The sequence below is a fragment of the Eschrichtius robustus genome, chromosome 3 (assembly GCF_028021215.1).
Source record: "Eschrichtius robustus isolate mEscRob2 chromosome 3, mEscRob2.pri, whole genome shotgun sequence".
In the NCBI taxonomy this organism is placed as follows: domain Eukaryota; kingdom Metazoa; phylum Chordata; class Mammalia; order Artiodactyla; family Eschrichtiidae; genus Eschrichtius; species Eschrichtius robustus.
The window spans coordinates 67,799,986-67,827,900 of NC_090826.1; the positions used below are offsets into that span (position 1 = coordinate 67,799,986).

Sequence of the window (27,915 nt, forward strand, 5' to 3'; positions counted from 1 at the left end):
CTAAGACACAGCTTCAAATATGTAGACTGGGAACGATAGCACCTTTTTCAGTAGGCTGAAAATGAGAAAATGCCCAATAAATGTAGTTATTGTTATTACAACCAATATGATAAAATGATGGAAACATTAGTTCAGGGTTTAGAATGCACTGAAATGCTTCTTTTTTTTTTTTTAATAAATTTATTTCCTTATTGATTTTTGGCTGCTTTGGGTCTTCATTGCTGCACGCAGGCTTTCTCTAGTTGTGGCGAGCGGGAGCTACCCTTCGCTGCAGTGTGCAGGCTTCCCATTGCAGTGGCTTCTCTCTTGTTGCTGAGCATGGGCTCTAGGTACACTGGCTTCAGTAGTTGTGGCTCGCGGGCTTAGTTGCTCCGCGGCATGTGGGATCTTCCCGGACCAGGGCTCGAACCTGTGTCCCCTGCATTGACAGGCAGATTCTTAACCATTGCACTTGCACCACCAGGGAAGACCCTGAAATGCTTTTTTAAAGTTGTCTCCACTGCCTACTTCACCTGTTAGCACTTTTCCCCCAAAAAACTAACTCTGCACATCGGGGTGTTATTGCACCAGCAGGTTGGGGTGTTTAGAGATGCAAATTCTGTACCTGGAATAGTCTGGAAGTTTATCCGTGAACCATCGAACTTGCTGATCTTAGTCTGTCCCCAAAGACTGTCAATGCAAAGAGGTATTACCACACAGGGTAGCATTAAGTAAACAACTCACAACTTAAGCGGATGATAAGGAATATAAAGGAATCATAATTTGTGATGGAAAAGCAAGAAGAGCAGCAACAAAGCACCCTTCCTGGAAACTGTAAGACTGCCAGTTTCAGCACGAGTACATGCCGGACCTGTATAGCGGCCAAGTGCTTAGAGCACTGAACTAGAGTCCTCCAAAAGCTCTAAAAACATGTTGATTTTAAGTCTGGATTTGGAACATTATTAACCTTTAATAACTTCTGTATCAAACTGGTGGTAAATGCCTTCAGGTAGAGGCAAAAACTGAAATTCTATATACTTGCACCATTGTTCACCCAAGAAAGGATTTTGCAACTGTGGATAAATTCAGTAGGATTCAGTGAGGTTGCCTGCACGTAACCTAACTACAGTTGGCTTAATTTAAAAGGTGGTTTTCTCTCTTAACCACAGTCCAGGAATAAATGGTTGTGGGGTTGGTGCAGCAGTGGCCACACACGGTCAGACCGGTTCCCTCTTTCCTATCTTCCCTCCTCGGCGTATGGGCAGACCTCCCTTCAAGGTCGCAAGATGGCAGCAGTGCCTCCAAACAGCGCTTTTCCCCACACAACCATTTGCAAAACTGGAATGGGTGAGGCTGATTCTCCCCGTGTGTGTCCCTCTCTCTTCTGAATAGGGAGGAAATCTCTCCTATGAAGCACCCCCCCCCAAAGATTGCTTTTTACATCCTTTTGGTACAGATTTGGCCACAAGCCCGTACCCATCATGCAGAGGATGGGAAAGCAAGGATTTGGCATTTTCAGCATCTGAAGAGGGAGATGGCTGCAGCCTGCAAGAAGAAGGTGGGCTGCTGAGTAGGGGTCTAGGGGTGTCTGCCGAAGGGCTTAGGGAGGAGGGCAGAGGAGGTGGCCCTGGCAGAGCTCTGGTGCCTTCCATGCCACCTCCACCCAGAGTGGCTCCATTCTTCTTCCACATAGAATCCTGCTCAAATAAAAGCTTCCGTGGATAAATATCATCTGTAACCCTTTGCTGCAAACTCAAATACCTAATATACTAATATACTAATAACTGATATGTCAGTGAGTCAAAATTATTTGTTCACTATTACATTCCCAGCATCCAGAATAGTTCCTAGCATATAGGAGGAGCTTGTATTCATTTCCTATTGCTGCTATAACAAATTGCCACAAACTTGGTGGGTTAAAATAACACAAATTTGTTATCTTACAGTTCTGGAGGTCAGAAATTCAAAATGGGTTTACAGGGCTAAAATCAGGGTACCGGCAAGATAGCATTCCTTCTGGAGTAGTTGGGGGAAATCCATTTCCTTGCCTCTTTCTGCTTTTAGAGGTTGCCCACATTTCTTGGCTTGTAGCTGCCTTCCAGCAATGACATCACTCCGACATCTTCTGCCATCACATCTTCTCTGATTGCGACCATCCTGCCTCTCATAAGGATTCCTGCGGTTACACTGGGCCCACCCAGATAATCCAGGATGATTTCCCCATCTCAAGAACCTTAACTTAATCATATCTGCAAGTCACTTTGGCCATGTAAGATAACATATCCACAGGTTCCAAGAATTAGGAGGTGGACATCTTTGAGGATGTGCATATCATTCTGTCTACCACAGAGCTCAATAAATATTTGTAGAATTGTTGAATGAACAGTAGAATCTCAGCATTGGAAGCTGCTTTAGACAGCATGTAGTCTAACCTCTTACAAGGTCTAGGAATCTCCTCACTGGCAGATAGTCATTCCATGTCTGCTTGAATACTTCTGGTGCTGGGGGCTCTCCACCTTCCAAATTAACCTTTCCACTGTTGGACAGCTATAGATCTTAGACATTCAGACCTTTCTTCCTTAGGTTACTTCTGCCCTTCTTTCCGGAGAAATCTACACATTGTATCTTCTATATGACTCTTCTTCCCCAATTTTGGAGAAAAAAAAATGACTTATTGTCTTTATCATTTACAAATCTTTACTTAGCACATCTCCATCTCAGTCGCTGGGGTTACAAAAAGATGAAAGACAGCCTCCCATCTTCAAGGGGGTTATTGTGAAAGTGAATCCTACACATAAGAAGTTAAATAACAATACAGTTAAATGAGCTCATCCATGTTAAGTGCTCAGTACTGTGCCTGGCATGTAACAAGTGCTCCAAAAATGTTACCTGCTCCTGTTGCTGTTATTACCATTCACAGGTGCTCTGGGTCAAATTACTGATGCACCTGGAGTTCGCTGATGCAGCAGTGACTGGAGAAGGCTCAGGGAGGAGGGGGGATGTGGGAGAGGCAGAATGAAAACAAACTCAGGGCAAAGGGGAAGGCATTCCACGCTGGACAAACACAGAAGGCAGGCGTTCAGAGGCCAGATTAAACAGGTCAAGTTCTAGGAAAATTAATAGATTTATTTATCTCATGTAGGGTTTATCTTAACTAGCTTGGGCAAAACAGCATGAACTTTATCCAAGTTGTAGGTAGCAGCTGTAGATAGCAACTGCCCCGCAGTCTCTCCAAGCTCCCTCCTCATGAACCCTTCCTGGGACTTGTAGAGACTTAAGCCCCATGGTTTCAAGTCTAGTGATTGCTTCTAGTGGAAAGAACACTTCTTTCGACCTGCCTCTTTGATTCCCAACTCCAGCCTGGAGACCATCTTTAGCTCCTCTTTGCTCTATGCTCCACGGCCACTAACTAACCCTGTCCCACTCCTCACTCAGCCTTACCCCCTAAAACCTCAAGGAACTGAACACAGACATTGAAGTTGGAGAATAACGAAAGTGAGAGAAGTAGAGGCAAGGTCAGAGCTAGACTGTAGATGTATGGGTGGTCCGTGGAAAGCTGTTTGTTGCATCTGTAATAGTGATAAGCACGAAGTGCTTCAGGCCACCGAGAAAGCAGGGGGCGCACCCGTGACGAGCAGAGGACTCGGAAGAGGAATCAGGAGGAGTTCGCAAGGAGTTCTTCCAACCCTCCACTTGCTCACCCCGTCCAGATCTGCCTTCTCCCAACCTTACTTCCTTTTTAAAGAAAGATGGTGGGACAAAGGATGATGAATGATTCTGTGCAATATTTTTCTCTCTGAAAAACACATGAACACACGTACAGTATGCTTTAATCTAATAATCTGATTTTCCATTTTGCTGAGACTATCTCATAAAGAGCCTATATCCTCATAGCATCTACAAAAGTACCCAAGACAGGCCAATATGCTCTGTAGTTCCCAATGATTGACATTAAGCTTTGCCATTTCATTTCTGTTTCATAAGGAATCAGAAAACAAAAGTGGTAAATGCCAAATAACTCTCCTTGGTAAGACTCTAGTCAGGTGTGACTTTATGGCCAACATTCACTTTAAATGAGATGAAATCAGAATGAGAACTTTAGTCCCTTCTTTAAACCACCAGCCTTGCAAAGCCCTAGGGCCAAATCTGGCACATGAAGCCAAGACCAAGTGTTTCCTCCGTACTCTTCCAGCAATGAGTTGAGTTGGACATATTTTTGAGATGATGAAAACAGGAACTTACAGGAAAACATCAGGGAAAAACTTCTTTCTTTAAAATTTCTTATTAGAGACACGAACATGTCAATTTATACATAAAAGAAGAAAAATACCATTCCTCCTCAAGAACTAGATCTGTAAACCACTATTTAAAGTAGTTCATGTAGAGAACCTGCAATTTAATAAGATGGGGAAAAGGCTAGCCTAGCATCTCCTATATTTTTTCCTCCCTGTTTACTCAATTATACAAGTACTTCCACAGCAAGACCTCTAATTGTATAGACTTCAGTGAAAGAGAAATGGAACTTGCTGTAAAATAAATTATTGGGTGTAATTAAATTACATACCACTTCCCATACTTTTTTTTTCAAATTGCCCATTACTTTATTTATTTATTTATTTACTTTTTAAACATTAAGCCATTTTCAACATGACCTTTTTTTTTTTTTTTTTACTTTTTTAATTTTTGGCTGTGTTGGGTCTTCGTTTCTGTGCGAGGGCTTTTCTCTAGTTGCGGCAAGCGGGGGCCACTCTTCATCGCGGTGCGCGGGCCTCTCACTATCGCGGCCTCTCGTTGCAGAGCACAGGCTCCAGACTCGCAGGCGCAGTAGTTGTGGCTCACGGGCCCAGTTGCTCTGCGGCATGTGGGATCTTCCCAGACCAGGGCTCGAACCCGTGTCCCCTGCATTGGCGGGCGGATTCTCAACCACTGCGCCACCAGGGAAGCCCGCCCATTACTTTAAATGAAAACATTTTTAGAAAAGAGCTGTAAACACTCAAAGCATTTCTCAAGGACCATTCTCCCTTCTTCCTGCTGATACAATGTAGGTATTGTGCCATTTTCCGATATTCTCCTGCTGAAGATCTGAGGAATTTCAAAACTTCATTCACCAGTAAAACTTGGGAGTTCCATTTTCAAATCTCTTGATGAGCAGGATCCAGCTTCAGTCCCCCTTTTAGCAGATGAGTCCATGTTCATCTCTATTCATGTGACACCATGAGCATTCCCTACCCTTGTGTAGTGCGGTCGCTCGATACACTCTGTCCTCCTGCACTTGACACACAGACAAGTCATCACGCTCCTTCTGGGGCAGCAGGAGAGGTGTTTAGAACACGAGCTTGGGAATCAGGAAACCCCACTGTCTGGAGCATCCTGCACAAGTCACATAAGCTTTCTGAGCCTGAGTTTCCCCATCTGAAATATGGGAAATAGCAAACCTGCCTACCCGCTAGTGTTTTCTGGAGGATCAGATGAAATCACACATGTTACAAACACTCCAAATATTACCCAAATAGCAGTTCTGATAACCATTTTTAAAATTGTTTATGTGAGGTGTTTTGCTGTTTTTGTTCCTTAACAGGCATAAAGAAAGAGAATCCAAAAATCTCATTTTCAGGCTCCAAAATGGGGAAATGGTACTATTTTATTTGTTCTTTTTTAATTATTCTTCTTTCCTGTTAAGATTTTGGTTCTCAATAAAGATGAACCCTTCTGAGAACTGCAGGACCTTTTGCGCCTCAACCCCAGCCCTACTTCCCTGCTATTGCTTCTTATAATCAGAGATAGTGTCTTTAGACAAACTTAAATAGAAAATCCTCATATGCTAACATTTCATGGTTCATGATTCTCCCAGAATTTGGATGATCTGCTTAGTACTAGTTGAAGTAAGAAAAAGTTAGAAAACACTGCTCCTCACATTGTCTCAGAAACTACAGAATCTCTTTGAAATCAATTTTTTTTGGATTTTGAAAAGAAATTAAAAATGGATTGTTATCTGTGCTCAGTGCCAGAGAAAGAAAATAGTTTTTTCTTTGCAGTATTTGTGAATTTTAGGGCCAAAAATTAATCTTTGCTGTGACATTTTGTTGTTATATAAAGCCTCTTTCTCATAAGCCCACTTGAAGCTATACACATTTTTTATGCCATGAAACACACACACTGGTTTGTTTGTTTTTTTTAATTTATTTTTTGGCTGCCTTGGGTCTTCATTGCTGCGCGCGGGCTTTCTCTAGTTGTGGCGAGCGGGGGCTACTCTTCGTTGTGGTGCATGGACTTCTCACTGCGAGGCTTCCCTTGTTGTGGAGCAGGGGCTCTAGGTGCGCGGGCTCAGTCGTTGTGGCTCGCGGGCTCAGTAGTTGTGGCTCGCGGGCTCTAGCGCGCAGGTTCAGTAGTTGTGGCGCATGGGCTTAGTTGCTCCGCGGCATGTGGGATCTTCCCGAACCAGGGATTGAACCCGTGTCCCCTGCATTGGCAGGCGGATTCTTAACCACTGTTCCACCAGGGACATCCACACACACACTGTTTAATACAAACGAGAACTAGGAAAACACTCCCAAAATGACCTACTACTTCCCTCTCTTTCCCAGGGGAGGTTTTGTTTTGTGGTCCCCAAAAGGATTTTAAAAATCAACACTGTCTACTCAAGGAGGGGCAGTAGAGGATCTGATGACTGCCCCCCCCACACACACACACACATTAACAGTAAGAGGATGCTGATGAGGAAATGTAGCTTGGTATCAGGGCACTGAGGTCAGTCCTCAGCCCAGCCCTGCACAGCAGTGGAAGCTCAGATAAATCCCAATCCAGTGGTACAACAGAACTTTAGTTGCATCATTCCTATCAGGGTTGCAGCAAGGATCCAGTAAGATCATATCTGTAGAAATGCTGCCAGAGCTGTAAAGCACTGTGTAAGTGTCAGCTTCATATTATGACATGATCTGCTTGTGACAGGGCCACTGGTCCCGTAACCAGGAGCAGACGCTATGCTGACATCAAAGCAGGATGAAGAACGAACTTAATGCCTTATGATTGGTGAACCATCTATGAAGCTATGTTGTTTTGATCTTGCCCACCACAAAATCAATAATTCAAGGCACTGGGAGCGACAAAACATCCATATCTCAAGGTGAAGATAATAGGACCTCTGATCCAAAAGGAAAACACAAACACACACCGATTAGCTGATCTTCCTACAAAGAATACCAGAATCCAGCCTTGCAAAAGTAGTTGCTTGCCTACAGATCCACGCAGGGAAGTAAAGTTAAATGCAGGTTGCTTTTACTCTCCTTACTGCTCTGGCTTGACTGGGAATGAGGGATAGAGACCAAAACCAATCTGTAGTCCAAATCCAGCTTCCCCATAAAGCCACCAATCCTACCCTGAGGTTCTAAATGTGTTCAACAGGATTCTAGATTTCTCACCATCAACTACCAACATATTATCGAATACCTAGCACAAAAAAAATGTGGCAACCTGAGTTGGGTTTTGGGGGCTAGTGGTTTTGCTGCAGGCTTTCCTACCTTCACCAGCATTAACAGCGTCATTGCAGGCTGTGTCCGGGTTCCAGACTAGTTGAGTCACAAATGGCACTTACATAAATCTGTGCCTGTTTTCGTACTACCTCTCTTTGTAAGTTTCTTCATATTTGGTATGCCGCTTCATGCCCCCAAAGCCTAGTTTTACACTGAAGAAAGTCTTCTATGTCTCACTGTACCCGCAAAGCCTAACCCCGCATTCAGACTTACAGGCAACAAAGGGCTGAGTGGATGGAGCAGCAACAAGGTAAAAGGCTGCAACCCCCGGGGGCACCCACAGGTACCCAGGGTGGAACTCAGTTGTTAGTGGGTTGTGTTTTCTCCAAGAATGCCTCACAGAAGATGCAGCTACAGTGGAACCGGATATAAACACCTTATCAGCCCTTTCTCCAAGAAGCTTATCTAACATTGTGCACCTTATATAACTGACATTCTGAAATTAATGCCTCTATGCAGAACACACCTAGCATTTGAAAAGAAAAGAGATAAGAATTAGGGCCCCCGGAGGCTGTATGACATCTTTTCACCAAAACCAGAAGTGTTTGCCTTTCACTGGGTGTTTCATGTATGTGTGTGTGTTTAAGATGTCAGATAGTTTTTATCTACGAAAGATCAACTGTGAAGTCTATTGAGCATCACTGGGAAATAACACCCTGCAATCAAACATCCCATTCACCGGGGTTTTCATGTCAGTGAGTGCAGTGCAGCACTTTCCTGAGGGAGAGTTTTTGACGGTTGCATCTATGCTCCAGAAACTTGTTCACTATCAATGCATTCATGGAAATGAAGCTGGGGCTCATCTGAAGCCTTTGGGCAAACAGAACAGAAGACTGTGAATAAGAGCTGTGGATAAAAGCAGGTCAGACTCAAGAAGTCAAATAAAGGTCAGAAAGGCCCTTTTATAACCTGGTGCGTTGTTTTATGAATTCAGATTAACCCTGATCAAACTCCCAAGACATGATAGCCAGGTACAAGAAAGATCTGTTACAGTTTGGTCTATAAGGTGGGTGTAAGTCTGATAATTCAACAATAATATTAAAAATTGAGAGAAAAGACCTCATGGTTTCCTCTTAACATTACCTGAATATATTCAATAGCTGTTTGGCAAGCAATAAGCAGAGTTTGATTAAACGATTCTTTTCCAGCAAAGCCTATTGAGCCTCTTTCTATGTAGTTGCATCTTAGGCAAACATACTAATTGCTTCAAGTAGGTGCCTGTCTCAGGTGGGCTTCCCTAGAAGCAGAGGCTAAGATGGGGATTCTTTGCAAGTGTGTTATTAGGTGTGCTCTTGCGAGACAGGGAGAGATGCAGGATAGGGCAGGGGGAGAAGCCAGCTGGATGTTAACTTCAACTTGATCTCAAGGGGACCACAGGGGAACAACTTATACCAGAGTCATCCCAGCTTGAGGGAGGGGCCAGACTCCTGTGTGCTCTTAGCAGCAGCTGGGGGATGGGTGTACCAGCCAGGTGAGCAGCAGGACACTAACAGATCCACTATGGTAGCTAAGCTGATGGGACTAAATCTCTAGGAGCCAGACTGTGTGGTAGGAGATGTGGTTCTCATCCCAACCCTGGCCTCACTAAGGACATGATGATATGGCCACGGGCCCCTCACATGGCCTCTGCAACTACCAATTTCCTCATCTGTAAAATGGGAGAGCGGGTATGGTAGAGTTGGATTAGACGATCCCTGCACAATGTGAAATGCAATGATTTCAGTAAGGGAAGTGTGGGGAGGCTCACTGAGGAATAGTGGATGTTTTTTTCTATTCATGGAAAGGAGTTAATTAATGTAAATGTGTCCCTGAATAACTAGTCCATTGAATACTCTTCCCTCACCTGGAATAGCTCTGGATACACAGGCAAATCTAGGAAGACAAGCAATAATGTTGCCCTGAAGGCATATGTTCTAAAAAAGGATGGCAAGGCTCTGTTTTCTAACAAAGTGCTTTTGTGGCAGTTTACCTAAAGGGAGCATTAATCCAACCAGGCAACCTCATTTAACTGACTCCTGTATCAGAGCAAATTAGAGGCAAGAGGCTGGAGTAAAGCATGAGCCAGAGGCTGTCCCTGAAAAACTACACAGCCTCTAGGGAGAGCAGTTTGGAAACATCTATCAAAATTATAAATACATTTATTCTTTGACTACACAGCACGCTCTCTGGGAATTTATCCAACAGGTATATATGTGTGAAATGACATTTATATGAGTTTATTCATTGTGCTACTTTTTCAAAAATAATCCAAGATTGGGAACAACTCAATGGTCTATCAATAAAGAACTAGTTAAAAACAATAACAACTATGGTACCTTCCATACAGTGGAATACTGTATAACCCAAGAACATCTGTATGGATACAGAAGGTTCTCCTGGATATATTGATTAGTGAAAAAGCAAAGGGAAGAACAGTATTATCAGATTAGTATGTATATTATAAACACATATGCATATATAATATGTTTGCTTCTTTCTGTGTAATGGAGGTAATAAGATCATATAGTTATACTCAAGTGTATCCATAGATATCTAGAAGTCAGTTTTTGTGTATCTGGAAAGATACCAAAAAAAAAAACTTCTATGAGTGGTTATCTCTAAGGGATGAGGGAGTGAGAAAATGGGATGGATAGAGACATAGGTGGGAGTAAGAAATCTCACCAATGTCTTTTTACAGATTTTCTTTCTGGATTTTTTTCCCAACCATCATGGGTTTTTCTGTAAGGAAAATGGAGGATCTGTTTGATTAAAAAATAAAATGAAAATTTAAAAGGCAGGCATCAATCAAAGCTGGTCATTCCAACTTCCCTTATTTCATGCTTTCATTCAGGGATTGGCAAACTGAGGCTGTTGGTTAAGTAGTGAGACCATATGGTTCACAATGCTGAAAATGTTTACTATCTGGCCCTTTCCAGAAAGTTTGCCAAGTCCAGCTGTAAATCATGGAGTTGTTTGTAAAATAGATGTACTCCTCCTGTCAGTGAGCTTCAAGTACTTCTGTCAGTTTTGTCTTCTTTACATCAATTTTTCTGACCACAGAGAGTTATGCACCAAGGAAAAAGGCAGGATATTGCACCCGTTACAAAGAGCATGAACTCTGGGGACAGACAGCCCAGGTTTAAATTTGGGCTTTGTCCCTCACTACTATCTGGCCTTGGGCAACTAACTTCTTGAACTCAGTATGGTTTTCATCTGTAAAAGCTGGGTAATAATGGTACCTCCTTCACAGAGTCGTTTGGAAGGTTAAGTATGTTAATGCTGGCAAGAAGTTTAGTACAATGCCTGTTAGTATTATCATCTAATATTTTGATTTTTTACAAACAGGGTGATGACCAGTTAAATGTGTTTGAAGAAGACACCATGGGAGGTGAGTTTTCTTTACTGATCAGACTAAAGTTGTCATTTTAGTAGCTCTGAGCATGTCTTTTTTATTAAACACCACTAAGAGATAATAAACTACCAACAGCATGTACTTTTCCCTTAGCCAGGGAACATGATTAAGATTGGGACTCTTTGGATCTCTCCCCTCTTGGTCCATGTAAAGAATCAAAGGGACGCCTTACTAAGAGATGCATTTCCTCACTGCCCGGAGAACATGAGCCCCAAGATGCTCAATGAAGAGAGGATGCCCTGGTTAAAATGTTTGGAAAACACAAAACCCAATCCCGTTTGGAAGATTCACATACATAAGAGCACAGCAGGACTCCCACATGTCCTGTAGGAAAGAGAGCTGGCTATCTTTAACTCACCATTCTTCAAATTTTATTGGAACACAAAAGTCTTTTTCCTGCATCGTGGTTACTACTCTGCCGTGTACCATTGGGATGCAACCTAAGAAACACCCAAATTATACTGCTTCATAATTTTGTCATGTTAAAAGTCTTGCCAAAACTAAAAAAAATCCAACCATAATTAGCTACACATGGAACTGAAAATAGATTAAAATTATGTGAATTTGAGTTTGTCCAAAAAAAGATAAGTTTCATGATTGCCCTAGAAAAAAATACCTTCTATCATTTCCACTCTGTAATAACTGTTGTTATAATTATGGTCCCTGGAAATATATTTACATTGACTGGGAGCATATACAAGTAAGTGAATTGGCTTTCTAAATAACCCCAGCTCTAATCCTGCTGACCCATGAGCAGGAGGCAGTAGATAAAGTGTCATTTGATGATAATGGCAAGAGCAGTATGTAAAAATTGCAGTCACCAAATGACATAATGGTGATTCATGAGGAAAAGGCACATAAACATGAGCCTAGTGCAGATAATCAACTCAGTCCCAACTGGATGGGGATTGATTGATTGCTGAATAAAGTTTCCTTTATTCCTGGTTATAAAATTAACACACATTCATGTGGAAATTTTTTTAAGGTAGAAAATAAGAGCCATCTAAGACCTTATGGCCTCTAAATAATCATGGGTAACATTCTGGTTTATTTTATTGCAGTGTATTGTCTATATACCTATTTTTACATAGTTGTGAATACACGTGTATATACAAACATTATCTCCAATATTTTGTACCTATCATAACATAAGCATGTTCCCATGTCATTAAAAACTCTCTATAAACTTAATTTGTAATGACCACATTGTATGAATGTATCCTCATTTTATGAATGTACCATCATTAATTTTTTAAAATAACTAGTAATTTTTAGAAAGTAACTATTTTTTTAAAACTGGAATTATATAACCATACTACTACTAATACTAATACTAACAGTAATAACCACTTTCCTAGATTGCAAATACATTAAATATTGCTCAGCTTCATAAAAGTAAACTAGAAGAAAAAAGTAAACTAGAAGTATGGAGAACATGAGATGACCATTTGGCTCCATGTGTTAAAAGCATCAATCTATCTGCCTTTAACAGAAAGCTCCAGATAATACTCGATTTTTCCAGTCACCATGGGCTACTCTGTAAAGAGACTGAAGCATCTGTTTGATTGCAGAGAACAATAACAAAAAATCCTTTCGTGTGACAACCAAATGGTTCCAAAGACCCCCAAGTTCACCTCTTTCCTCTGTTTCCAGCTCTTTTTCCCTTGCCTCCTTCTTCTTCTACCCCAACTCAATTCTTCATGCCCCATTCCCTCTCTCTCTCTCTCTCTCTCTCTGTCTCTATCTCTCTCTGGTAGAGTTGGGCCTTTCACTCAACTAATAGTGGATTCCTGCAAAAATGTAGCATTGTGTATATAAATGAACCACTTCATGACTGCCTACTACATCACGTGACAACTGGAAATCTTTTAGGGCTCCACAAACTCTGCAGAGTTTCGCACTTTGCCAAAAATCCCTAATCATTCCTTTGCCTTAAAGCAGTGGTTCCCAAGATTCAGTTCTCCCTCACCACCTTCATGACTTTTGTTTTATCTCTATGCTATCTATTCTATATATATTATATAGAATACTGTATACTATAATACATAATATAATAGTATATATTATACTATGCTGTATACTATATAATACTATATACTATATAGTATAAAACCAGGGTTTCAATACAGTTTTTCTTTCTGTATAACTTAGATTATTCTTATTTTAAAGGTTTCATGGAAGATTTGAGAAAGTGTAAAATTATTTTCCTGATTGGTGAGTAACAGCCCTCAAATTTTCAAATGTAATTGCTAATAATAACAACGTGGTAAGAAAAAAAGACTACTCACTTCTCAACCTGTTTTGAAGTCTTGGCCCTTTTTTAGTCAAGATTATACCCCCTGAGGCTTCCAGATCATTCCTTTCATTTATACAGTTTTATATTACTTTGGCTTTGTATCTTTTCAGCATAGACAAAGCAGGACTCTAAGGAATATCAAACTCCTGAGTTTAGCTCTATGATAATAAAATGCATTATAATCCCACGGGGAAAAGGATGCCTATGTCTGTTAAAATCTAACACCTTTTCTCTTTGAACTATGACCTGCTCCTCCCTAAACTAAATACATCAGCAACCACATATTCAAGTGTACCTCAATAACCATAGCCTGCATTCCATACAGCTAACAACAAAAGCAATCTCTTTTGTTTTATGCCCTAGTACAAAGAAACTCATTGGGAAACAAATTGTGGGATAAAATTCATTTGGGGTTAACCAGCATTTTCTGAGCACCTATTATGTTCCAAGTTATCTCCTTTAATCCTTACACAATCCTATAGGTTGGCGGTCCATCCCTATTACATATCTATTACACAGACAAGAAAAGTGAACCTCAGAAGGTTAAGCAACTTGTCCAAGGTCAGAAAGCTTATTAGTATGAGAACCAGATTTCCAGTTTTTCTCTTGGGAATAAATGGGACTAGTTACGCAGCGGTTAAAATTACATAGAATAGGACAAAATATCGTCAGATCACCTCCCAAAACTTAGTGCTTTTCCCTCTAGCTAGTCAAGTCTATAGAAAAGTTAATACACTCACTTAATACTGTACATTTTTCAGAAAATACCTATTTATACTCAGAAATAATGAAAAGGTCCACGCCTCCTCAATGAGTGGGAAAAAGAATGGTTATCAGCACCCTAGAAATATACTCAGGTATGCTTAGAATCTTGCACCCTAAAGTCAGGATTCTTCCTTGGAAATCTCTCAGTAAACCTCCCTCATTGTCAGATGAAGAAACTGAGTCACAGAGAATTTAAGGGGTTTGAGCCAGGTCATTCAAACAACTGGTGGCAGAGAGGAGACCAGGGTCCGTGGCTGTGGTTCCCCATTTCCGGGCCCTCCTCACCCCACCACTGAGTTATGTGGGTTGTCACCCTAGACGGTCACAACCACATTTAATCATCCACCAACTACTTACTGAATATTGGACCCATGCTGGGCAGTGAGCAGGGATCAGAGAGTTTCCATCTTAGAGGAAAAGGAGAACTAATCAAATTATTATCACAAACCTTGAAAAGCATTGGGAAGGAAACAAAGAGCTGAAACAGCGAACAAGCAGGGTGAAGTGTTTGGGGTAAACGTGGGTGATCAGGGAAAGCCCTGTGAAAGTGACATTTAAGCAGGGAACTAAAGGAAAAGATGGATGACTGAAGGGATTAGTGGGAGGTGAGAGGAAGACGAATTCTAGCCAGAGTGAACGGCGTGTCTAAGCAGTGAGAATTCTTGAGCTCAACTGAGTTCTGTTTCTGACCTGCTTGTCTCTAGTTGACCTTAGCCTTGGGAAGTGGATGGACTATTGCCGCACTTAGTTTACATGCTTTTCAGAAAGTAAAAGTACATTATGTCTACTCCTTACTGAAAAGAAACTCATCACCATAATTTCAAAGAAAATTCCCCTTTCCACACAAATTTTAATCCATTATCTTGACATCTAGACTATACACAATAAATTATACTTTCTGTACAGCTTTTATCTTAGAGGCCAAATTAGGAAAAGGGGAGACTCTTTAAAGTTGAAGTTCAGGAATCCAAAGAATGAGGCTTTATTATCACATAGCAATCTGTGTTTTTAATAATGTGGTCCCAAAAAAAGCTTTTTAAAATAGTACAGCATGTTTTGTGGTTGTTGTTATTGTCTCTAAGAATAATATTATTTCAGATTTACCCGTTGTTTGGCACCATACTTGAATTTTGAGTGTATTTTCAAATATTGCTTCTATCTAGCCAGGCCTAAAGATCTCAGCTCACCTGTTACTAAGCCCTGTGCCCTTCAGAAGGTGAAAGATCACAATATAAAATCTGGCATCAGGACTTCCCTGGTGATCCAGTGGTTGAGATACCATGCTTCCGATGCAGGGGATGCGGGTTTGATCCTTGGTCGGGGAACTAAGATCCCACATGCCATGCAGTGCGGCCAAGAAAAAAAAAAATTCTGGCACCAGACAAACCTTAAGACCCTCCAGGGTCCACAGACCACACTAAAAGCTGCTGCTCTGAATAAAGGTTTTCTTTTTTTTATATCAACCAGACTCTCCTGTACTTCAACTTGTTAGTCAGTCACTATTCTAGAAAAGAAAGATTTCAGCTTACTGTTTGGGCCATGTACAAAGGAACTGCAATAAGAAGAAAAATGATGGTTCTTCTTCTAGGCTATTTACTGGATTCTGCTTGAAAATTAAGGCTTTAGTTCTAAATATACTTAAGCCTTGAACAACATAGGTTTGAACTGCGCGGGTCCACTTATACGCTGATTTTTTTCAATAATAAATACTACAGTACTACCCGGTCCAGGTTGGTTAAATCCACGGATTCAGAACGATGGACCGGCAGGAACCAAGTATTCAGAGAGCTGGCTATAAGTCATACATGGATTTTCGATTGCAGGGAAGGTTTGCACCCCTAAGCCCCGCATTGTTCAAGGATCAACTGTACTTTCTCAACAGATGGCAGGATGGTATTTTGAGGCTGTATTATTGCAGGTCAATTTGAAGCTCATAAAAATACTCGGGATGTCGTCGACACACCCATAGCAGTTTTGATGAGCTTTAATCAACAACAGTCAGCTGATTTCAGTAAAGTAAGTGTGGTTTTGTCTATATGAGAAGATGGCTGAATTTTTCGTTTTTCAAATTATTGTCCTGACAGCTACCAAGACAAGTAGGGTTGTAGTATTAGCCAGAAGCTAGGTTGACATCTTCACTGTTAGTCTTAAGATAATAATATTAATATTCCTGAAGTATCCTGGTTTAGAGTCTCCTGGTTCCCTCTTTTTTTTTTTTTTCTTTTTTTTTTTTTTAATTTTTATTTATTTATTTATTTATCTATTTATGGCTGTGTTGGGTCTTCGTTTCTGTGCGAGGGCTTTGTCCAGTTGCGGCAAGTGGGGGCCACTCTTCATCACGGTGCGCGGGCCTCTCAGTACCGTGGCCTCTCTCGCTGCGGAGCACAAGCTCCAGACGCGCAGGCTCAGTAATTGTGGCTCACGGGCCTAGTCGCTCCGCGGCATGTGGGATCTTCCCAGACCAGGGCTCGAACCCGTGTCCCCTGCATCGGCAGGCAGACTCTCAACCACTGCGCCACCAGGGAAGCCCCCTCCTGGTTCCCTTTTGTCCACAGAAGGGTCCAACTCCTTAGTCTGGCCTCCAAAGCTCTCTCCCTACTGGCCTCAATGTGTCTTCCCCTTTTCCCACACAGAAGTCTTCAGCCCCGACCTCATCTGCACCATTATTAACTCTTGAACTTTCCTCTGCTTTTGGCAGTCCTCTCACCTGAAATGTCTTCTCCCCTGACTAATCATGCCCCAAGGTCAGGTTTAATTCTTAGGTCTCTGTGTGGTCTTCTCTGATCTCCAGCCTTCCTCCTCCGTGCTTCTCCATCCCTGTGTCTGCATCACTCATTTAGATGCCCCAGAATGACTAGAACAACAAATATTTGCTGGAATAATGAATTCTTTAGGAAGCAGTGTGGTCAGTTTCCATAACAACTGAAATAGCAATTGGAATTCCTGGACCAGAACTGACAGGCAGGTTGCTGCTGCTGTAGCTGCTTCTGGCAGGATGGTTTTCAGGTTAATTATGAACCTAACCAGACGCTTCTTACGCCATGTGGCTGCTGCCTTCTCACGGAGAACAAGCCGCACCAACTCCTCCCCATCCCAAGCTGCTGCTATTTCCTGCTCATTTGCAAAATAGTTTTAAGTGGGGACAAATAATTGCACTGACTGCCATCTGAGTCGAAAAAATGTTCAGAGAAAGTGTACCGTCTGGATCAAAGGGAAAAGTGACAAGGATGGACCTAGTTGGCCCTTTGAATGTTGCTGTGAAAATTATTTCCTCTCTGTTCATGAAGAAGGCAGCTCAGTAGCTATTTATAGAGAAATGCCTTCCAAAGAACAGATAAGAGATCTCACAGGGTAGGGCCTGGTGATCAAAAGGATTGAAAATGGTTCTATGGTTGTTCACAAACAAGATATGAGCATTGTGCTGGGGACTTCCCTGGTGGTGCAGTGGTTAAGAATCCGCCTGCCAATGCAGGGGACACGGGTTTGAGCCCTGGTCCGGGAAGATCCCACATGCCGCGGAGCAACTAAGCCCGTGCGTCACAACTACCAAGCCTGTGCTCTAGAGCCCGCAAGCCACAACTACTGAGCCTGTGTGCCACAGCTACTGAAGCCCATGCGCCTAGAGCCTGTGCTCCACAACAAGAGAAGCCACCGCAATGAGAAGCCCGCACACCGCAACGAAGAGTAGCCTCCGCTCGCTGCAACTAGAAAAAGCCCGCACACAGCAATGAAGACCCAACGCAGCCAAAAATTAATTAATTGATTAATTAAAAAAGAAGAACTGTGCTGATGTACAAGACTGGGACGCAATCATTGCCAAAAACAGAAAATTATTTGGAAAATGCAAAAATATCTTAAAGAGCCTCGTGACATCCCATTAACAGGCTCCTACAGTTTTTCACAACCTTTTCTGGTACATTGCTTTCCTTTTTTCTTTTTTTAAATCTCTTGATCATTATCTTGCTATTATCCAATCTATTTTGGCTTCTTTTTCCCTTCTCTGCTTTTCATGGCCTGCCTAACCCCCAAATGTAACATAACCTGAATTCCCATTAATTCCTATCCAAAGCCTTGGTAGAAGTTCTTCAGTTTGGAAAACCATCTGACTTTACAGGAGAAGTGTGAGACTAATGGCATAATGATCAAGACATGATTCAATGGCTGTAGCTTTCAGTGTAGCAGGAACACTGAGGGCCTTGTGTACCTTGGCATTGGTGCTGATCCACTGCTTTTAAGTAGTAAGCTTTGGGAGGTACTTGTATAATATTTTGTGTTATTCTGTGCATTTTTTCACCACCGCACAACTAGTCCTATTTATTGCCTGGAAGAAAACTAAAGAAATGAGAATTTTTGCTTAAAGCCCAATATCTCAATGCCTGTCATTATTTTATTAAGGTCTATTGTCATTTCATAGTTGCCCTGTTATTAAAGAACTATGAATAAATCTAATTTTTAGAGAGTATTTCCTTGGAGATCAGGTTAAACATTTTTGGTGGAATTGACTCACGTATTTGGTCAAATTACAAATGAAAACGAAATCTGATTGTTTTAACTTGATGTAGCTATGATAGAAGGCAATGTTTATTGAACACTTACACAGCAGGCACTGTACGAAATGCTTTATAATGTTATCTTACTTGACGCTTGTATCTGCTCTATGGAGTATTACCGCCATCCTATTTTTCAAGTAAGATGTCAGAGAGTTAAGTAATTTACTGGTAAATGATGGATCCGGGGCTTGAAAGCTTGGATTTTATCAGTAGCAAAGATGCTGCCAGTTGTTTTCCTTGAAGTGACAGGCTTACTTCATTACTTTTCAAGAAAATGTTTGCCAGATACTCAAGTCTGAAAAACCATAGTTTTATCTGTTGTTCAGTCTTTCAGAAGGTAAAAATGGTGTCCAACTAAAAAACAGCTAATTCAACAAGTCAAACGATCACACAGTGCTTTTCTTGAGAAAACCATTAAATGTACCTGGCTGTGCTGAAGTGCCTTACGCATCTTCCCATTTTGTCTCACAAAATATTACAATAGTATGTACTTAAGGTTAAAATTAAACTTTTTCATTGCTTCATCAAGAGCATTCTTAAGTAACAATGGCATTGTTTTCTTTCTTTCTTTCCTTCTTTCTTTTTTTTCTGTGAGTTCATGGTGGTGAAGAATACTAGAATAATTGGCTTTGATTGGCACCGCAGGTTTACAGCCATTGCTTTTGCACCATCAATGAAAAGCAAATAACCTCTTAGTAGTGTAATGAAAATAAGGGACCGGAGTCTGTGGACCACATTATGAGAACCCTAGGGTTAATTGGATTTGCGGGTGTGTTGTTGGGCAGCTATATGAAACCCCAGACTTAGCGTTTGGGGATCTTAGAGGGAAAAAGTCCCTTGTGCCTTGTTTGCACTTGTCCTTTCAAAAGTAAATAACCGGACTTCCCTGGTGGCACAGTGGTTAAGAATCTGCCTGCCAATGCAGGGGACACAGGTTCAATCCCTGGTCCAGGAAGATCCCACATGCTGCAGAGCAACTAAACCCATGTGCCACAACTACTGAGCCCACGCGCCTAGATCCTGTGCTCTGCAACAAGAGAAGCCACCTCAATGAGAAGCCCGTGCACCGCAATGAAGAGTAGCCCCCGCTCGCTGCAACTAGAGAAAGCCCAAGCGCAACAACAAAGACCCAAAGCAGCCAAAAATTAATTAATTAATTAATTATTTTTAAAAAAGCAAATAACCTCACAAATGTGAGGAAGCAGTTAGGGGAAAGGGGTGCATCTACCAAAAGTCCCTGTTTCTCTGGGCTCCTGTGGGCCTGGAAAAGTTCTGAACGTTTCTCTGTACCCCGTGGTGCAAGGGATGCCTGAAAGGAAAGTCTGGGTGCTAGTCAGAACTGGCAAAGAGAAATGCATCTGGAGGACCAGGAGGAGACTCCAGAAAAGGGGCTGAATGGAAGGTGGAGGGGACACACCCCGGGGAACCAACAGCACCGGCAAGACCAGGACTGAAGGAAGGATGAAGAAAACCCTCCAGATGGGAGACAGCCCTGACTTGGAAACTGAACTTTGAGCTTGTCGAAGTCCACTTGGGCTAACAAAATACCATAGACTAAAAAACAGAAATTTATTTCTCGCTGTTCTAGAGACAGGAAGTCTAAGATCAAAGCACCAACAGATTCAGTGACTGGTGAGCACCCATTCCTGGTTCCTATACAGCCATCTTCTCACTGTGCCCTCACATGGTAGAAGCGGCTAGAGAGCTCTCTGGGGCTTCTTTTATAAGGACACTAATCCTATGCATGGGGTCTCCACCCTTGTGATCCAAGCACCTCCCAAAGCCCCCACCTCCTAATACAATCACATTAGACTTTAGGATTTAACATAGGAATGGGGGGGGGGCGGGAACACAAAGAACTGGACTATCAGGGTTATCAAAAATTATTGGATTAGGCTAAGAAAACCCAGCCTAGACTTGGTTGAGTTTCCACTACGAAGAGAAAACAGGCAGCTCATGAGCTAGGCTGAGTTCACATAGAGAAATAAATTTCATCTGACTCCAAAGCCTGTGGCTTGCCCTAACTGTGAAACGTCATCCCTGCTCTAGACACAGCCACGTGATTGCCACAGCTCCTTCTCCCCTGGAGGCGTGCAGTTACTAAGGGCCCCTTTGGCGCTCACCCTGGCCATACCTGTTTTTTCAAAGTCCAGGCCATTCAGGATGGAAGTAACGGGAGACACACTGGGCCTCTTTCCAAGACAATCTCAAATGCATTTACAAAACAATGGGATATCGTTCTAACGTTGGAGAAATGCAGGCATTATGTGCTGACTATGAACCTACTTAATTACATAAACCTTTTCACTACAAAAAGCTCTAAGTATTGTTTGACTAGAACAAAACACTTTCTTCATTTATACAGACCAAATTAATAAACCTTTATCAAGGGCTCATTATGCTTAAAGAACTGTGAGGTTCAAAAAGACATTAAACAATCCTTGGAACAGTGCATGACATGGCAGAAGGGGTTTTTTTCTCCATGTTTTTAAAATTATTTCCTCAAAGAAAAGAATGTTGCTGAGTTAAGTCATCCAGAAGGGCAAGTTATTGCTAAAAAGAAAAGAGCACAAGTGAGTAAGTTTTACCAGGTAAAGTGAAGGTGACCTCACACCCTCACACTCATTGTCTCCCTATCCATTTGTTGAGATCTTTTTGGAGATGCCATTAATTCACCAACAGAGTCACCTGATGAAGTTTTAGGTACTGAGCCTGTTCACTCAGTCAAGGCCACATCTCCAAGCTTGACTCACTGAAAGCCCCTTTTGCTTGTTCCAAGACCCACGAAGAATGATCACTGGACACTGGCAGATGCTACAGACCCAAGACCCAGCACTGGAGATGAGAGAACACCCAAAATCTTGTGTTTGTGTCCAAGCTCTGTGTGCCCTTGGACCAATCCCTTAGCCTCTCTATAACATAATTATTCTCCAGTTTGTGGGTCGCCCACCCAAGAGTATGGGATTTGATTATATCTCTAGTCTGTCCCTCCTACCTATCTTGTTGTGGTTCCGTCTTTATGTCTTTAGCTGTAGAGGATCTTTTCTCGTAGGTTTCAGTCTTTTTCAACAATGGTCATTCTGCAGATTGTTGTGATTTTGGTGTGCTCATGACAGGAGGTGAGCTTAGGGTCTTTCTACTCTGCCATCTTGGTCACTCACCTCCTAGCCTCTCTGAATTTCTTTTAAATGGCAAAATAACGTTTGTCCTCTATTCACCCCAAGTTTGAATAGCCAATGAGTTGACGTGTTGCGAACTGTTTTCTTAATTGGAAGCATGTACAACAGAGACATGGCCGCAAGGGAATGAAGTGTGAAGACAACTGAATAAGCCAAAGTTCCCATCCTCTACCTCAAAAATGTTTATTTTATTTACCTCATAAAAATATTAAAACTGACATATACTGGGGACTTACTATGTTCCATATACTGTGCCATCTTTATACATATTATCTTATTTAATCATCAGACCAATCATCTGTACTGATATTCTTCCCCATTTTACAGATGAAGAAATGGAGGTCCAGAAAGATTAAGTAAATTTCCTAAGGTTGCACAGTTAGTTAGTGACAGAGTTAAGACTCAGACCAAATTTCTCAGACTTCAAAGCTCATGCTATCAAAGGTTATATAAATATATAGTGAGGAGGCCAAAATCTAGGTGTGGTTGTGAGAATATGGTAGATGAGGGAAGGGTTTGCCATAATTCTTTGAATAAGTACCTCAATTTTCTATTTTACTTTGTTTCTGTATATCTAGCTATTGATGTCTGAAAACAATGACAAAATAATAAGACATCAAATGAGTATCAATGAAAAAGACTTCTGAGTGCCCCAGCTATGTCTCTCCCAGTCATGTGAAATTCCATATTAACTTCAAAAAAGAAAACAATTTGATCCCATATCTGAAGCATTACTGAACCCCTCCCAAAGCACATTGATTTCAGAATATATTGATACATTGCATCTTTTACTAAGACATATTGTGGGTACCTTTTTGTGAGCTTTACCAAAACTATTTCAGAAGGCCAAGGGCTACAACTAGCAAATGTCTGAGGATGTGGTGCTGGGTGGATCTGAGGAAGCTTGGTGCTTCTGGGGTTTTCTTGTGGGTTGGATGGAGTACCCTGACTCCATATTTATCTCAAATGATGGCTTAGTATGGAGGTGGAGGAAAAAATGGCCTAAGCTAAAGGATACATAGACTTTAAGGGGGCTGCTTAAACTCCCCGAATGATAAATCTGTTCCCTTGCTGCTATATTAAATTCTTCTATTAGGTATATATTCTTTTGGGTTACTTTAATTAATTCATTTGGTACATTTTTTGAGTTTCTACTATATGTCAGCAAAGAGATAGACTTAAGTGTACAAAGATAAAAGACAAGGCTCCCTAATCTCAAGGAGCTCACGTTGTAGGGAGGGGACAAAGAAATGGTACAGCTGGTACATGCAATGGCAGAAGCATAGGTGATAGAGAGAAAGATGAAGTGGAGACATGAGGGTGGAGAGGGGGAGTCAGAGCTGAGTCCTGAGGAAGAAAAGGAATTGGCCAAGTGCAAGTGGGAAGACAACTGGGGTGGGCCCACGCACAGAGAGGGAACAAGTGTGCAAGAGGGAGCCCCAGAGGTGAGGGGGTGGGAAGTGGTGCGAGGCAGAGCTGGAGATGAGACAAGGTCTGGATCGTGACCAGGCTAAGAAATCTGAACTTAATCCTGTAGCAATGAGGAGCCGTCAGGGCTTTTCCTCAGTCACGTGTCATCAGACTCAGGTTTCAGAAAGAGCACCGTGACAGCAGGGAGAGGGAGCCAAGGCTACAGTGGGGAGGTCAGTCCACAGGTCATCTGGATGGTCATACAGGTGAGGAACAAAGAGGCAGTTGAAAGGGAAAAGAGGAAACAGATCCAAGAGATTGTAAGGCATAGAATCAACAGGATTTATAGATCCATTGTGTGTACAGGTGAATGAGAAGAATTAGCATGACTCAGAAGTGGCTGGTTTAGACCACCGGGTGGACAGAGGTGCCACTCAAGGAGATAAGGAATGTGGGGAAGAAGTGGGTTTTGGGGAGCCATAAAGATTTCAGTTCTAAACATTTCAAGGCTGAGATGCTTATGGGACATCCAGAGGTAATGTCCATTAAACAAGAGGTTTTTGAGATCTGGTACCAAGAATACAAGTTCTGGCTATAGACAGAGATGTAGAATTCACCAGGATATCAATGGTAGGTGAGGATATGTATGTGGGAGAGATCACCCAGTGAGCTTGGGTAGAGGGAGGCTAGAGAAAAGCTGAGATCTGGAGGCTTGGAAACACCCATCCCAGAGCCAAAGGAGGAAAGAGAGGAAAGCAGAAAACAAGAGCAAATAGTGTCATAGAAGGCAAGGGAGGAGAGAGTTTTCATCCAGGAAAGTTTAAATAAAATGTGATGAAAATTGTCTGTTGGGTTTAGCAACCAAAGAGCTATTGATAACTTTGGTAAGAGCAATTCCAGTGGAAAACAAGAAAGTAAAGCCAGTGGGTTTGGGGTGATTAAGAGGTAAGGGAATGAAGATGTACTCAATTCTAAGAGAAAGAAAAGACTTAGGGCAGTATCTAAAGGAAAAGGAAGCTCCAGAGTGAAATATTTCTTAAATATAAGAGAGTCAAGCACATTTGTATAAATAGAGAGACAGTACAGAGTCTAGTTAAGAGTATGAACTACGTGAGTTCAAATCCCAGCTTTCCCATGTCCTAGCTGTGTGACCTTGGGCAACATCCTTACACTCACTCTTCCTCAGTTTCCTCATCTGTGATGTGGAAGCAACGATATTACCAAGGTCATAGGGTTGACGGAAAATGAAATGAGTTAACAAGTGTCACAGTGCTCTTAGTAAATACTCAACAAGCATTAGCTATCAGTATAACTACTGTATATTGAGTTAGGGGAGACAACCAATAAGAAAGAGAATATCTTGATAAAAGGGGGACGAAGATGGAATCAGAAGTTAATTGGAACCTACAATTGGAACCCATCAGCAGCCATGACAGATGTTAAGAGATTGGTTAAATTCCTGTATCTGCTTCTGATGTCGTTCATTCAAATTAAACACTCCCTAAGGGATTGATTGTTAAATGGGGTTTTACCTAGAATAGATGTGGTTGGCTAGGATCAGGGTGAGTTGAGGTGAGAAATTATCTCTTAGACCTTTGGCTTAAGCCTGCCTATTGACTGCCATTTCCTCTTGTGGACACGTTCCTGCAGTTGTTTACAACAACACAAGTTTTTACTGTGGGAGACCATATTTAGCCTTGAGGAACGAAGCAGAATAACAAGCCAGTGATTAAGGGGGCAGTGACTGTTTTGGCCTTTGGCCTTCCTATACGTAACATTCCCAAAGTATTTCCCTCTCATTTTGCTCCGAGCTCTAGAACCGAGAGTCTCAGAGCACCTTTTTAGCTGTAAAAACATGTTCATTTGTTTATTTATTTACTTTTGGCTGTGTTGGGTCTTCATTGCTGCGCGCAGGCTTTCTCTAGTTGCTGCGAGCAGGGGCTACTCTTCATTGTGGTGCGTGGGCTTCTCATTGCGGTGGCTTCTCCTGTTGCAGAGCACAGGATCTAGGCACGTGGGCTTCAGTAGTTGTGGTTCGTGGGCTCAGTAGTTGTGGCACACGGGATTAGTTGCTCCGCGGCACGTGGGATCTTCCCGGACCAGGGATCGAACCCGTGTTCCCTGCATCGGCAGACGGACTCTTATCCACTGCATCACCAGGGAAGTCCCTTTTTAGCTGTAAATGAAACATATTTAAACCATCAGATGGTCAAGGCAATGAAGGACTCTTCCCTCGTTAGCGAATGAGGCTATTTTCCTTTAACATGACAGATTCCTGTCACCCAGTTGATATTTTCTTCCCATATTTTCTGGGGCACTGACTCTGAAGGCAGTGCTACTGATGGTCCTACCATGCCTCGAGGAATGTCTTCTACCAGAAAGCTGATCACCATGTTTGCACCACACACTTGTCCAATGACCTTAGTTTAAAGGGGAAGGAACATATTTGGTCCAATTATATATTTCCCTGCTTGGACTAACTCCTGGAGTAAACACGTGGGAAGCTGGCATGGGCAGAGCAGCATGCAGAGCACAGTTGTTTTTTCTTGGAAGTCCTCAGCTTGGTCTTGGGGGAGGCAAGCCCCCAGACTGTCCCTCATTCCAACATCTATTGTTGAGAATGGAAGAGAATGTTAAGCAGTGAGAAACCTGGCACTTAGTAGGTGTTCAATATAAGTCTTATGAATGAATGAATGAGAAAGCAAGATGAAGAGAGCTAAGATTACGTTATTGTCCCCACGTTCCCCAAGCTCAGTTGTGGTAAATAAAGACACGGTGTCAGAAATAACAGTATTAACCTGTCTTCTACTAATAACCATTTTGGAGTCATAATGATAAGAGCAGAGGTTTTAAGTAAAACTATAAGGCTTGGCCATTTTTAACAACCAGCTATAACTAAGAGATTCTTCCTCTGGATGGGTCCTGAAAGAGCAATATGGACTCTTCACGAAGTCTTCCTGGCCCCTTCCCACCAAACAAAGACAAAAACAAATATGGCTTTTGCTGGGTAAGGTAGCATGTGGCTTCTGTATCAGAGTCAAGTTCCAGTCACCACTATGTAGCTAACATAGATGCCAGGAAGCAAAATACAAAACAAAGAGCTAGCAAATCATTCCATTGGTGGTACTGATTCCGAGTGTCACCATCCTTCAGAGAAGGGAGTATGGACTGGAGTTCATATGTTGCTAAATTGTCATTAAAGATAGGAGAGCAAGAAAAAGCTGGATTATGCATCACCACTACAGTAAATACAAGGGAGAATTTTTTAACTTTTTAATGTCATCACCCCTCAAGGAGCTTATAATCTATTTGATGAAGCAAGAATTAATGCTTATGAAAACTTTAGAATCAATACAGGGCAGGTAGACAAAGGAGCTATTCAGTGAGTGTTAGCAGGGATGAGGGGATGAAGAAAGCACAATGGCTGAATGATCGGGAGCCCCTTTTTGGAGAAGCTGAGAACCAAGGGGAGCCTCAGAGAATGGATGGGGCCCCCTAAGTTTGGGAGAGGGTTGGAGAGATGGGGGGATCCAAGAAGGGAAATTTTAAGTAAGGAACCAATCACAGTGGTAGGAGTATGCCCCTCCTGGCCCAGGGACAGAAAGGAAATGGCCAAATCACAGAAGCCCTGGATGCTGAGGAATGATGTGATCAAAGAGATGTTGACCAAGGACCAGTCCAGGGCTGGTAAACAGGCAAGCAAGCACCAGGAGGGAAAAACTACCCTTGATGAATCTGCCCATACACCCCTCATATTTACCTTCGAGTTTTACAGGATTTTTTTTTTTTTTTTTATGTTCTCAGGGAAAATAGGGGTAGGAGGATGCAAACTTAGAAAAGGTTTGTGGGACTTCCCTGGTGGTCCAGTGGTTAAGAGTCTGCCTTCCAATGCAGGGGACGTGGGTTCAATCCCTGGTCGGGGAAAAGATCCCACATGCCACGAGGCAACTAAGCCCGCATGCCACAACTACAGAGCCCACTCCCTCGAGCCCCCGCACAACTAGAGAGCCCGCATGCCACAACTACTGAGCCTGCATGCTGCAACTACTGAGCCCGCGCACTCTGGAGCCCGCGTGCCACAACTAAGAGCCCAGACACTGCAACTAAGACCCAACGCAGCCAAAAATAAAATAAAATAAATAAATTTTTTTTAAAAACAAGAAAGAAAGAAAAGGTTTGCATCTCCAGTATCTCAGACTGAACAAAAACAACTGGTTAGAGCCCTTGTTTTCAAGTCCTCTCCAAAGAAGGAAGAGCCCTAAATTAAAATGTTAACTCCAACACTGCACAACATCACTGGAAGGGACTATCCTAGGCTTGAGCCCCAGTGGAGAGAACTGGCTGCATGTGCTTGGTCTCCCTGCAGGTGAGAGGGTCTCTTTCTGTTTCACAGCCACTGTCTTTAAGAAGGTCTTCCTAAGACCTAGTCAAAACCTGCTCTGTCAAAACTTCCGCTGTTTTGTCTAATCCTGCCCTGCAGAGCAGCACAGAACAAATCAGCTTCCTCTCTATCATTGTAGCCATTCAAATATTTGAAGACATGTATAACTCCCTATGAGTCATGTTTTCATCTGATTAAGAACATCCAGCTTCTTCTGTTATTCTATAGGCTGTAAGCTACCTGAGAGCTGGGCACTGTGCACAGCTTGTGTCCTTGTGTCCTCAATCCTTGTGTCCTCAATACTGAAATACTGTATTGCTCGTGTGGATTCTCCATATAAACTTATGGAATGAATGCATAAATTCTAATTTCATCATTTTTCACCCCATCAGGTCTCTTGAACACATGTAGCCAAAATTTCTCCAGAATTTTTGT

The 27,915-nt window shown here is 42.2% G+C and overlaps 1 protein-coding gene across 4 annotated transcripts in view; it reads left to right on the forward strand.

The window, feature by feature from the left end:
• AK5 (adenylate kinase 5) overlaps window positions 1-27,915 on the forward strand; it is a 243,579-nt gene that overhangs the window by 167,630 nt on the left and 48,034 nt on the right. For 3 of the 4 annotated variants that reach the window (XM_068538033.1, XM_068538034.1, XM_068538036.1), the window contains exons 9-10: window positions 10,833-10,875; window positions 13,069-13,113. In XM_068538033.1, the coding sequence (XP_068394134.1) occupies window positions 10,833-10,875; window positions 13,069-13,113 (88 nt within the window). The remainder of the gene's footprint in view (window positions 1-10,832; window positions 10,876-13,068; window positions 13,114-27,915) is intronic. The other variant, XM_068538035.1, reaches the window with a different exon arrangement.